A 13,308-nucleotide genomic window follows, 5' to 3' on the forward strand; every position below is an offset into this window, starting at 1 on the left:
TTAGGTTGACTAGATTATTCAAGTTACTCGACCTGCAGGTCTAGTAACATTTTTATGATTTTTCAAGGACCGACGCAAGTGTTAGAATGTGGTGAAGTGAATGCAGGTTTAGAATGTTCAGTTTGCGGTTACACGCTGAAGAATAAATATGTGTAATACATGGCTCTGTATATGGTGTATTAATTGGCAGGTACCGAGGCTGGGGAGGACGCTACAGTATCAACTTTTTTACCCTACCCCCAAGTGAACCAATTATTTGCTGTACTGCAAGGAAAATTAGGCTGTTGACGCAAGTAAGGAGGCAACAAACTGACCTAGTGGTGGTGACACTGATTTGGAGACCTCAAGTGTGGCTTCCGGTTCTACTGGAACTATTCTACAATCCATTTACCCTTTCTCCCACATCTATTTTTGGATCCAGGAGGGAAAGCTCATTACCTGATAATACAGGGCACACTTTATCTTACGGCATAGACGATTACAGGGATAGATGGAAAATCCTAGACTTCCCACCAAGCTCAGGCACTCTTATCCAAAGTCCGGACTGATGGAATGATTAACAGAGGAATGTGGAACCTGTGGTGTCAGACGTTGTCCACATCCTGAACTTTCAGGCAAACATGGGCAATGAAAGGACGGCATACAGGCTGGTGAATACTCTGCGTTGGGCTATTTAGGGAGGGAGGGCATGCCCTATCAAAGGTCACCCTGTGGGTGAGCACCCTAATGTTAGGAATCTGTTGAAGGGTATTCACCTCTCTTTACCTCCAGAATCTAGATCTCCTCTCCATGGGATGTGAATAGGGTTCTTAATCTTTTCCTATTGTGGCAAATTAATAATGATCTCTCCAGGAAAGAGCTATCTGCCAAGCTTGCAAGGCTACTATGCTCGGTCTCATTCAGGAGAGCCTCTAACATCAGAGCTCTCGATAGAACAGGTAAAGCACTTACCACAGAATGGTTTACTTTTCATTTTCAAAGACAAAATCATTGCAAGTTGGTTTAATTCCCTACGTTCCACGATTCCCTGAAGTTATGTGACAGTAAATGCATTAAAGCTTATAAAGAGTATGGTAGAGGAGCTGCGCCCTATCAGAGAAAGACAAATTCTCATTGTTATCAAGAAGGCCCACAAGGCAGTTACTTTCCCAACATACCTGGACAGATTTGTTGGGTCATTGATGAAGATGGCAGTGACACCAAAATATTTGGCAATAACTCAGCCAGCAGTGCTATGGCTTTGGAAGTGTTTGCACTGGGGGCTAGATTACAGAATATTAGGATACTTTGTAAGTCAATAAGCTGTTAATGAGCATATTCCTTGTCTCTGGTAGTGACAGAGAATGAAAATGTTCTTATTGCAACAGAATGTTTCAATTCTATTAAAGAGAAGGAATCGAGGAATACTTCACCCACGGATCATGGGATCTACTGAACCCCCCCCTCCAAACGGTCAGAATATTACTACAGGATCAGATAAAGGGATTCATAGTACATAAGGGGTTTCTCTAGGAAAATGTTAAAGTAGAATGTGGTTGAAATTCTGGTCAGAACTGCATTGTTAAAATGTATTTCAAGATGCTGACATGGTTATGTATTTTTGTACTGTTGTTGGTAATCAGTTCAATGCACAATCTCATTATTCGAAACAGTGATGCTCTTCCTTTTATTTTTAGGTAATGATACTTCCAAGCAGGAATAACCAAGACAGATGGTTGAGCACTTACAGCAGGAAGAAAGTAAAATACAGAAGCTGACAAAGGACTATGATGGACATTTGAGCTCTGTGACTGGTTGATATTCACGTGATTTTTTTTCCTAGTTCCTATGTGAAATTTTGTTTATTACAGTTTATATGGGTGCTGGAGAGACGACATAAAGAGGAAAGTACAGCATAATGCTCGCCTCTGTGTCCTTAGTAGAACTGAAACTTTCCATTTCAACAGCTAGGAAGTTTTTCATTCTCATCTATTTTAGTTGTTTCAGTTTGCCAGCATCCACTATCAGCAAATCCCAATGAGTGGCCTTCTCAAGAATTTCAGGTGTCTCCAGTGTTTCTTGTTCTTTTTTTACCTGTACTTATATGTGAAAAAGGATTCTTTTATGCTCACTGCTATAAAGTGGACTAAGGGCTTGATGTGCAGCTGCTACCTTTGAGGCAGCCAATTCCATTGAACGTGTTGGCATATTCTTCTGGTATGTTGTGCATTTTGAATGGCCACAATCCGAATGCAAACATTATCAGTTAGAGAGCTTCAGAAGCTTTGCAGAGGAGTGTCTTGCCTTGTATGTGAGAGAAAGAATTTTGCTCCAATTGACTTTTGCAGATGAGAACCTGTCGCCTTAAAGGGACCTGTAACTGGAAGAGGCAACATACTGCCGTATGTGTATACTTTGGTGCATGTCATCATTTGTGGTGGGGCTAGCGCTGTTGGTAGTCCTTTCATGCATATTGTAGCACCTGTGTCTACTGGTGTGCCAATGCATCTTCCATCGATTCATAGTTTGTTTTGCAACCAGTAGCTGTGGTTGGTTTTCTTGTGTCATCCACAACTGATATTGTGGGAACGTGCTCTTCTTCTTTGATCACTTTGGTTTTCTTCAGAGGTACTTTGAAAATGTTTGACAAACAGGCCTCAAGTCAAAATGCATCATTTTGGCATGAATAGACTTGCTACTGACTATTGACATATTTTGGCAAAGGGGTTTGCTTTTCCATACGACTAACAGATTTTACCCCTTGCTAGGCGAGAGGATTCAAGCGTGAGAGAGACTCCACAATGCCCAACATTTGGGAAGGCCTTCTGAAGGACATCTTTTTTTACTGTTTTGTCCTGTTCACTTACTGATTTGATGGTTACAGACTTGACAGCGCATATGGCCACTGGGGTCTTCTTCGGAGTTCATGGGAATACATTAGCGTTAATATGGCAGGCAATGTCATTCTGGATTTCTTCAAGATAAATCTATCTTAATTTTGGCGTGTCGCAACCTTGAATTATTTGGGCATGTATTCCTCTTTGGCCTCTTAATTCATACATGCTGAGTAGGCACCCTAGGCATGCTTGGGATGCATAGATTGTCTTTTAAGGTCCATTTTTTGATTATTTGAAAATTGTTTGTTTGAAGTTATGGTTAGATCATGTTCCAAAACGTCGATTCAGTGCCATCAGAGCATTATTGTAGTAATCTGCTTGACCTGCAACGGGGAGTATGAACAATGATTTGTGGACTTCTTTGCATGCTAGATATAGTAATATGAAGCATTTTGTAGCCAGATGTTTCTCTGGCTGCTGAAAAACAGGCAGCTCATAGCTTCCACCTCGAGGCTAGTGACGATGCCAAAAATATGCTGAATGGCATAATGGCTGCTGCTATATTTTGTAACATGATTCACCCCATGGAATTAGCCCTGCTTGTGCACAGCTCCCTAGTTTGCCAGACGTAAATTCTGCTACTGTATATGCTGTAGGTGGTGTCTGGTGGGAGAGGTCCCTTGTACTATTGTGGCACGGGTGCCTAGGACTGGTCAGCCAGTGTATGGTCACATCTGCTGGTTGCCCACACCAGAGTGAAAACATCTCAATTATGGTATGGTTGTTTGAAGTCCCAGATGCAAGGAGTTTGGTAAACATCACCACTTCCACTGCTCACAGTTAGTGTTCTTGGTGGGCTTGGAGCCACAAGTGTCTGGATATCTGATTCAGGCTGTTGGGGAAAGGCCTTTAAACCTCACCAAACTTTAAAGGTGAGGCCTCTGTGTTTCTTGCTCTCTCATCCTTTACTCTTTCTTATTATTCCATCCTCCTGTCTGCTCCACTGTACGGGTGCAAAGGGATGATCAGAGCATGACATGGCACCTACCACAGTGACTGCAAGATCTTGCTCTACTCTTGTTCCTCTGTGTGGTAAAAGAGGGTGAGACAAGACTTCATTACTCCTCACCTTCAGCAGGTCATCGGCTCACCCCAACTTAGGCAGCTTTGAAGGCAAGCTGGGCCAAAGAGTCAAGGCTGCTGCCATGATGGGGACCCACAAGAGTCCAATGAGACATGGGCTTGCCTGCATATTACTATCTTTACAGAAGTCGGAGTAGGGAAAAGAAGAGAGAAGGTTACCTAGTGGGGTTGTGATGATGCAATGTAAATGAGGGCAAACACATATGTACTTTCTAAAGCATTTTTTTTAACCAATGAGTTTATTAATTCACATCGATTAGACCAACTAGTCAGAGTGCTTGTGCCATCCACTCTAACATACCCATCCCAGATCATGGACATAAGTTAAAAATGTATGCCAATTTGGGACCTATGTGACTAGATTTCTATTTTTTTTAAAACACAACTTTGAGAATGGGGCCCACCTCACCCGTCCTATATATTTATTAAATATATACCCACACACCTATTTGACTAGGACATGCGTTTTTTGTGTAAAATATTTTTTTACTCCATGCTAAATTTTCAGGTTATTTTTAGAACTGCTTTGTAGGAGGAGGAAAAGCAGGTTTAGCTGTGTCAAAGGTTTTGCCCAATTGGATGAGTGTCATAGAGAACATGATGTCTGATGTGAGAGGGAAGCAGGACACAATTTCAGGGCACAGGCAGGTAGACGGCGTCTCCCTACTCTTTTCACAGGGTGGACATCATCCACCCTGCCAAGAGGTTGGGCTCCACAGAAATATGCTAAACTTGTCCCGGTGTAATTTTCAGGCACCTAGGCACATTCAGTAGCACCTATACGTTGTCTGCTTTGAGGGGGGTGAGTTATCAGATTCCAGCTGGGTCCATAACAAAGGCCAAGTTAAGAGGCCTTCAGGCTTTATTTTTTTGGAGTATCCTGGATGGGAGCTATCTGGACCTCACACCTAAATGGGATAGAGGGGAAACAAAGGCATCCAGCTTATCACTTTGCAGATACTTATAAGAGGCACGCTTTTAACTTTGACCCGTCCCTATTTGTAAGAGAGATGCACGCACTGTAAGAATGTCAGATGTATTGGTCTGTCCCAGTATTTACACAAATAACAGTTTAAATACCATTATTTTATTTTATTTCTTATAGACTACTCATCCCAGTGCAGGATGTCAGAGCACTTTACATGAAATGTACACATTATACATTGACAATAAATCATATTTATGTAAATGTGTGTAAATCAATATGTTGGATATGTTAAATAAGGCAGTGGGGGTCATAAGGTTTAGGTGTCACCTGTCTTTCATAGCTCACTGTGCTATATTAGCAAGGATTATATTTTAAAAAGTGCAGTTAACAAAAAGATCTCTGTGTTAATGCAGTAACCCACTAACCCATTTACATAAAAGAAAAATAAGTAATCTTCGTGTTATGTTACATAATGTACTTTGCAGGAGGCATATTAATCCCCTATGCTACTTTGATTCAAAACTGGGACTAGATAAAACACAGATCTGTCCAGCAAATATGTAAACCTTCAGAGTTGTCTTACCTTACCATTATTAATATTCCCTAAGATTTAGTTGGCACACTAAGATCTCTGCAGCAGGTGTCTTAACCCCATAAGATATTTTAAAATGCAGATTTTGCAATTAATTAAGCAGAACAGATCTACTGCAATGTTTTTCCTTGTTGTCAATTTCTTAGTGGCAGGATTTAAAAAAATAAATATATATGTTGAGGCCCAGATTTTGCGTTAGGGTTGAGTCATTTTTTTGGCACAACCCGGAAGCAAAATCTAATTTGTTAACTATTGTAAGGTGCTCAAATGTACTTGTGAGAGATGTACTAAACATATTTGTGAGGATTTAAGATCTGATGTAACTTCTTCTGATGTCACTTCCTTTGAGGTAATGGGTTGTGTTGCCACTTCCTGTAATGCCATATGCAATGTCATGCGCCGTGATATCACGTAAAGTGATGTCATGCACCATGATGTCACTTGTACAATGCCTATGGTTAACCCTCTCTACTACCTTTTTAAGTTGAGCGTAAGCGTATGGTCTCTTATATATACCTTCGTATATAATTATATACTTGGGCTTTCCAATTTTGCATTGGTTTGTTTCGGTGTTCTTAAAAATTCTTTGCTTGCTAGTGGTCCATCCTTTCTATTTGCCCCACCTTTTCCTCAACTGTACCCTACCCTGGAGCATAGCCCCAGTACTTACACTCTTCCACTTGTGTCACTGTAGCATCTGCTTAGGTACTACCTTTTTTTTAGGCTAAGAACATTTAACCAGAGCACTGCATGTTTTCAGTGGCTCCAGTCCCTTTCTGTAATCAGGGCTGTAAATCATGTTTTTCTCTGGTTACATATGCTGTGCTTTCAAAGACCAAGGTCAAATGTTAGAGGCTGTTTTCTGGGGCGCCTGTTTCCCACCCCTACTGCCGCCGTGCGAAGACAATTGTGACCACAACTATGTTTACATTACGCACTGCGGATGCTTAGAGAAAATCGCTACCATTACAAAATCTAATGTATATCGCCCCAATTAAAGATGGCTGCCGCATCGCATGTGCGATGGCGTCATGACAAGGCCATCTCTTTTCCTTCACCATTGCTTGTTTCAAACTCATGTTAGTCTTTTTCAGGATATGTTTTTGAAGGTATGTGTGATTAACTACTAGCATGCCTTAGAAATAAATTTGAATGAAATGTCTCCAAATGCCCAGTTCTCAGTTGTATAAATGACTCGTATAAATGTGAGCAAGGCTACAGTTTGTAGAAAGGCTGGAAGCTGAGAGAGCTGTGAATGCTCTAGGTGTGTGTTTGCCTTACTGCTTAGTCTTGACACAGGTCAGGTCGGGCTCCGCCTCCCCCTGGCTCCTATCCAGGACAGCGCTTTGCGGCAGCTGCAGTAAAATGAAGTGCCGCTGAATGCACAAGGAGCGCATCTGCTGGCGGTCAAGGGAGAGAGCAGATAGGACCGCTGTCAGCCGCCTCCATGCCTGCTCAGCTGACTGCCTCCCTGACACTCTCCTCCTCTGCCCGTCACTCTCACCTCAGCCCTCACAACTGACTGCCATGTCTTCCCCCAGTGGGTGCCTGCTGCCCCTGTTCTGTCTCTGCCCAGCGCTCCTGCCTACCCTCAGAGTGACTCCTGCCCAATTACTCTGAGCCGCTTTAGGAAGAGGAGGAGGACCCCCACGCAAAGCACCTCTACAGTGCTGAGATGTTCACTCACGCCATTACTGAGGCGCCGCATTTCATCATGTTCTTCGCGCTCTGGTACATATAAACAGACACTTTAAGACGAGAACCACCCCCCACCCAAAAAAATAAATCTCCCACCCAGCACCTAAAAAGCTGCTGACTTCAAAGTAAATGGACTCCATTAACTAACATGACGCATTTCAAAGCCGCTCGTAGAATTTTAGCTGAACTGCAATGTGTGAAGAAACAACAAGGGTCCCCTCAATTACTCAGCCAAATTCAGTAGATTTCCAGTTGTCTTTAAATACTGAGGGGGTCATTACGACCTCGGCGGTCTTTTTGCAAGACTGCCAAGGGACCGCCGTGCGGAAGACCGCCTGTGCAGCCGGTTTGCCGCTCGGCGTATTATGACTGTTGGCTGCTCTCCGTCGTTATTCCGACGGAGAGCCGCCAACAGCCATACTTGCGGGCGGCGGGGAAGTGGAGGTTGCTCCACCTCCACTGCCACGCCAACAGAACACCACCCAGCGAATCACGTCCTGTGATTCACCGTGGCGGTGTTCTGTTGGCGGTGTGGTGTCGGCGGAGCCGCCCCCATGGCTCCTGTCCCCTCCCGGAGGATCGACGGACCAGGCAAGTTGATCGTCCGTTAGGGGAGGGGGGTGGGGGGGTGTTGTGTGCGTGCATGGGGGTGTGTGTATGTAGAGGGGGTGTGTGGGTGTGTGTATGCTTGCGGGGGTGTTGTGTGTATGGGAATGAGTGCGTGTATGGCTGTGGGTATGGCTGTATGGATGTGTGCGTGTATGTTTGACTGTGGGTGTGCGTGTCTGACTGTGTGTGTGGATGTAGGCATGTATGTTGGGGTGTGTGCGTGTGTGTGTTGGTGGTGCCTGCATGCGTGTCGGGTGTGTGTGAGTAATGTTATGTTGGGGGTCGGGTGGGGAGGGGGGCCCTGCCACCTTTGGGGGGTGGCAGGGGTGGTGGGGGATGTAGGGGAGAGAGTCGGGGTGGGGGTGGGGGTGGGGGAGACCCTTATCAGTGCCAGGGAAGGAATTCCCTGGCACTGATAGTGGTTGAAACCGCTGGAAATCCACAGCGGTAAGCCGGGTCCAAATACCGCCGGCGGTATAGTGACGGCCGACGGGCTGGCATGCGGGACGGAGAACCAGCGGATGACCATGGCGGTAACCGCCATGGTCATAATTTACCAAGGTAAGACCGCCAGCCTGTTGGCGGTCTTACCGCCGGTTCTCCGCCATCCACCAGGGTTGTAATGACCCCCTTAGTGTGCCAGGAAATTAATCGTAAAGCATATAACTCTGATTGGAGGGTGCACAGGGGAACCTAGGTGTACTGTCAGGCACTAGGACAGGGGGTACACCCCTCTAGACTCTGGCAGTGGTTGCTGACGTGGCGAAACCCCTGACACTTCCTCTTCAGACCAAATGGGGGTTGGGGTGTTGAGTGAACGTCGAAAAAGCTCCCTAGGATGAGAAATATCAGTATAACTGCACTATGAATTCCTTGGTCAAAGTCCACGCACACACTTACACATTAAAGTGTTTCCTGTTTAGCAGGAAGGGTCTTAATTTTTCACCTGAACTTGATATTTAGCAACCTTGTAACACCTTTCTCTTCTAAAATATCCCTCAACACAACGCAAGCCAAATAGTCTTCATATTTCAGTACTGCAAATACTGCTCACATCCACCCTTTGCAGCAGGGAACTCAAGGTCCAACTGTTCAGTAGTGAGATTTAAGAGGTTTTGTTCTGGGGTTCACTTCAGGGTCCTAGTGGTTCACTAAAAACATGCCATGTACATTTTTGAATCATCACTGAATAGTAAAAATTCACACTAGTAATGTGGCAAAAGTCCCATATGCAAAGTACCTGTAGGTACAATAAATCAGGCCCTGAAGTAAATAAAGTAAATTAGGCTGGCCATTGTCGGCTGACCGGATTTGTAAAATGGGATATTGATCTAAATAGTTGTCCCCGTTTAGTATGAGACAGATCTAAGGTGTGAGATGGTTTGAGTGAAGTAGAAGTTTATGATGAATTTTCCCATGTTTGCCCGTTGTGGCTGGAGTGGTATTACAGGAACCAAGCTTGAAGAATGCAGTTACTAGATGATTTATGTTTTGACCATGCATTCAAAGTGCATTGTGTTGTATTGTGTAATTTTAAGTGAGACAAACTATTTCAGGCCTTCCTTTGTGGCCTCCACCAGGATCTTTCCACTCCTACTGTTAGACTCCCCACATCGTATTTGCCCAGCTGCTTCTAGCTGCTTCAAGCGTAGTACGTGATTGTGTTCTGCTGTGAGGGTCGGGCTACCACTCCACGAGATTGCACCCTGCCGCACTCCACTCTGTCGATCAGCTCCTTCTGTGTGTGAGGGTAGCTTGTAATACTTAAGTTTATGCTCCATATTATATGCTGAACGGAAATTTTCTGTACTGATGCCCATTTGGCATCTGTGTCAGAGGAGAGCTCATGGAACTGCTGTATGTGTGGGGGGGAGCATGTGCTGTTGCATGCACTGCACTTGGTAAGCGTGTGCAATGAGATATGTCTCAGATCAGTGTTTCATCTGTACCCCTACCTAAAGTTTTCTCAGATACCCGCAGCCAGAGCTGATGAATGTAAGGATTACCAAATACCAATGATCAGTAGTCTTGAGTCCACCTCGTGCATCTTTCTTCCACCTCAACACACTCCCTGACTCCTTATTTCACTCTTTCTGGTTCTGTTTCACCCCTGCTTTCCCCCTTTGTCATTCATTTTCTTTGTTCTCTTCCTCCTAATGTCCCCTTTTTGTGTTTTTCCTCTCTTTCTCTGAGTCATAGTCTGATGGGGGAAAGCAGGAGCTGAATCCCCACAAATGAAGGCTAATGGGCCCCCTCTGCATCCACTGGCTCCAATTAAATACTGCCCCTGATGTTTCCAGTCATTTTAGTTTTTGATTAATGAAATGATGTTCACAAAGCTTAAATTTATTAGCATAGGAAGCAGTGATAGGACAGGTGACAGAGTATTTTCTTCCTTATACATAACAGTTATATCTGCAGTATCAGGACAACATTTCCCATGTTTGGTACATGAGAATCCCTTGCTCTTACCCATGTGTTACCTCTTCTGTTTATTAAATGACCTCGCAAGTGTTTTTTTTTTTTTTCATCCTACAGAAGTAGAAACGATTGGCATGACTAATGCTTTGCAGATTGAGCATTGCAGCGAGTAAGCGCTGCTCTTTTCGACCTGTTGTAATCTATTCTGTGGGCTTTAACCATGCCCATCACTTTCATTCTTTCCTGTGCCTGCCTTTCAAAATTCTCTTGATTTCGTAGGGAAATTCTTTACATTTGTCCCGCCTTGAGGCTGCTTTGTTGCCGCCTTGGGGACTGACCCTATTACATGGATTATAGCACAACTGGCGAGATACCTTAGTGTGGCTCACTATTTTTTCTTTTGCCTTGTCGCTTCGTGCCGCGTGGCCGGATGTTGTTTCTTCCTTTTCCTTATTTTGGGCATGCCGCTGTTTCTTTTTTAATTATTTCACATTTATTTCATATTTTTTGTATTAAAAGGGTTCATAGTGTGCAAACTCAATCGGAGAAGCGCTTTGCATGAGTACATGAACTTTCAAATAGTGCAAAGCCGATCAGAGGCGCATTTTACATAAAAGTGAAGTTTCATATAGCGCAAACTTGATCTCAAGGAGCAAGTTACATGACTACCACAAGTTTAGCAGTAGCAAATAAACAAACTGGAGCAGCTGCAACAGTAAAAAACACAGAAATCCTCAATCTGGTTCTCCTGGCACAGTGGGAGAGACGATACTACAATATTCACTGCACTCGGGGAAACTTGCCCCATAATGCTTTGTAGGCATTTCTTTTTCAAAACATTTTTTGGGCATAACTCAGCCTGCGGTGTTCCTAGGACAATAAGACCACCATCTAAACATTCAGCATGACACATTCTTTCTGTCTAGGTAATCTCTGGGTCCCCACACTAGTTTCGGGGGGGGGCAAAATAGTAACCACTTCCACCATTCAATGTCTTTTTAAACTATTTCATGGCTGGAACTTTTGTTTTACAGCTGGGAGTAGTTTGCATTTTAGGGGCCTTCTTTGTAATAGTATTGCAGTAGGCCTGCTAAGCCCCAAAATGTGTAATGCACTATGCTGTCTCTGGGCTACATACGTGGTTACACTGAATTACTTTCTGCTATTCTGTTTTCAAGTTGATAAGCCCTCTAGGGACTGACTCTATGGTTACATGATCATGTTTCTTACAAACGCTATTTTTTTTAAGGTGTCCTCTAAGGGCTGCTCTGAGCTTTACAGTCGAGACACTACAATATTGCTGCCTTCGGAAACTCACCCCATAATGCTTTGCAGGAAATTCCTTGTACAAAATACTTTTGCTATAAATCACTGCACAACACGCTCTTTCTGTCTAGGTCATCTCTGATTCCCCACACTAGATAAAATAAATAATGACACTATTTTCATTTTTGACTGCAGATAGAGGAAGATGATAAATGGAAGAAGTTCAGTGATATGCAGGACCACTAGGATTGTGTGGCAGAGAGGTCCAAATTATGCAGCAGGGTTGACTAATTTATGTGGTAAGAAAAGTCCAGTTATTCATTTACAATGCTGATAGCCTTAACTCAAGCAAATGCGAGACCTACTGGATTGCAAACGTTTGTGTGTGTTTTTTTAGGACTTCTGCCCTAGGTGGAAGCAGGGAATAACTACGGCTACTAGAATTCAGAGTAAAACATCAGTGGGGTGAGGTTAACTTCTAGTACATGAAATGGAACGACTTGAGATTGTGGGTGTGACAGTTTGGTTAAATTCACAAATTCGAGATATCGCTTATATGAACATAGTGAAAACTTCGGTTGGAGTAAAGTACCTTTTTAGTAGAAAGAAAGTACGGTACTGTGCGTGACACACTTTATTTTTACATTCACCAGACCCGTTATTGTTCACATGTAAGAAAATCTGTACATTTATATTGTTATATATTTCGCCTATTTTTCATGTTTACGAATACCATCTCTGCGCACCTAGGGTTGCAATACTGGACCCAGCAATAATGAAAAGGATGCCAAAGCTGGCGGCTATTTTTGGACCACTGCAGCCCGCACATATCCATTTACAGACGGCAGGCTCCTGAAGCTAGACAAAATGTGAACATATAGATACAGTTCAATACCAGCACCTACCCTGCACACGGCCAAACACCTCGAAGTCTACCGAGGTGAGCTTGTGCGCTGTGTCTGCCATGGCCAGACAGGTGAGGGGCAGCAGGAGGAGGAGCTGGAGGCGCGGGAGAGGCGGGCGCGCGGCGCTCATAGACCCAGGCGTCAGGCCACCACGCGCCGCAGAGCAGTGTGTGCTCAGAGGGCGGGGCCTGGCGAGAGGCGTGTCACCCTGCTGGCAGTGACACAGTGCGGCCTAAGGAAGGGGCGGTGTTGGCAGTGGTACAGAGAGTGGAGCCTCGCTTTAGGTCCTGTCTCAGACGCTTATGGTAGAACCTACGCTCCATAAAAAAAAAATATTCATACGATTATATTAAAAGGGAACTGGTCGACTGAGCACAGACTGTGCAGAGCTGATTCTGAACTTCCGTGGACGGACGAGAAGACTAATGGTTTGATGTGTACCTGGAACCGCTTTGACAGCCATTTTATTTCTCAAAAGGAGCCCTAGCTGGGTTTGGTGTCCTTGGACCTGCGTAGGAGGTGCGCCACTTGCTAGAGAGCTGCGGCCATGCGCCTAGTGATGTTACTCTGAATTTTTTGCGTTTGGCAGAAGTGACAAATTGGCCCTGATTACGAGTTTAGATGCTCTTTAGTGCACCTGATAATTAATGTTACCACCGGGTACGTTATTTATCGGGTGCGATAAATATCACCTACTACCAGTTCATGGGGAATAACATGGAGATTTTGTTGTCTAATATAGCAAATTCGGCATGTTAGGTAAATAAAGTAATCTTTCCCCTGCAGTGGTTTACATGGAAGTATAGAAATGCAGGTACTTACTATTTAAAGCAAAGCACCTTTTAGGCCCTGAGAAGTACCGTTTACGCATGGGCTGGAAATTACAAGAAATGACCAACCCACTCGTAATCAGGGCCAGCGTTTTTAAGT

General features: G+C 44.1%; 1 protein-coding gene across 1 annotated transcript in view; it reads right to left on the reverse strand.

Annotated features, from left to right (window-relative positions):
• The window catches only part of ACYP2 (acylphosphatase 2), a 735,995-nt gene extending 723,456 nt beyond the window's left edge, over nt 1-12,539 (reverse strand). Inside the window, exon 1 of the mRNA XM_069234193.1 lies at nt 12,379-12,539. Within this exon, the coding sequence (XP_069090294.1) occupies nt 12,379-12,508 (130 nt within the window). The 5' untranslated portion in view covers nt 12,509-12,539. The remainder of the gene's footprint in view (nt 1-12,378) is intronic.
• Nucleotides 12,540-13,308: the final 769 nt, after the last annotated feature.

This window comes from Pleurodeles waltl, chromosome 5 (assembly GCF_031143425.1).
Source record: "Pleurodeles waltl isolate 20211129_DDA chromosome 5, aPleWal1.hap1.20221129, whole genome shotgun sequence".
Lineage (NCBI taxonomy): Eukaryota > Metazoa > Chordata > Amphibia > Caudata > Salamandridae > Pleurodeles > Pleurodeles waltl.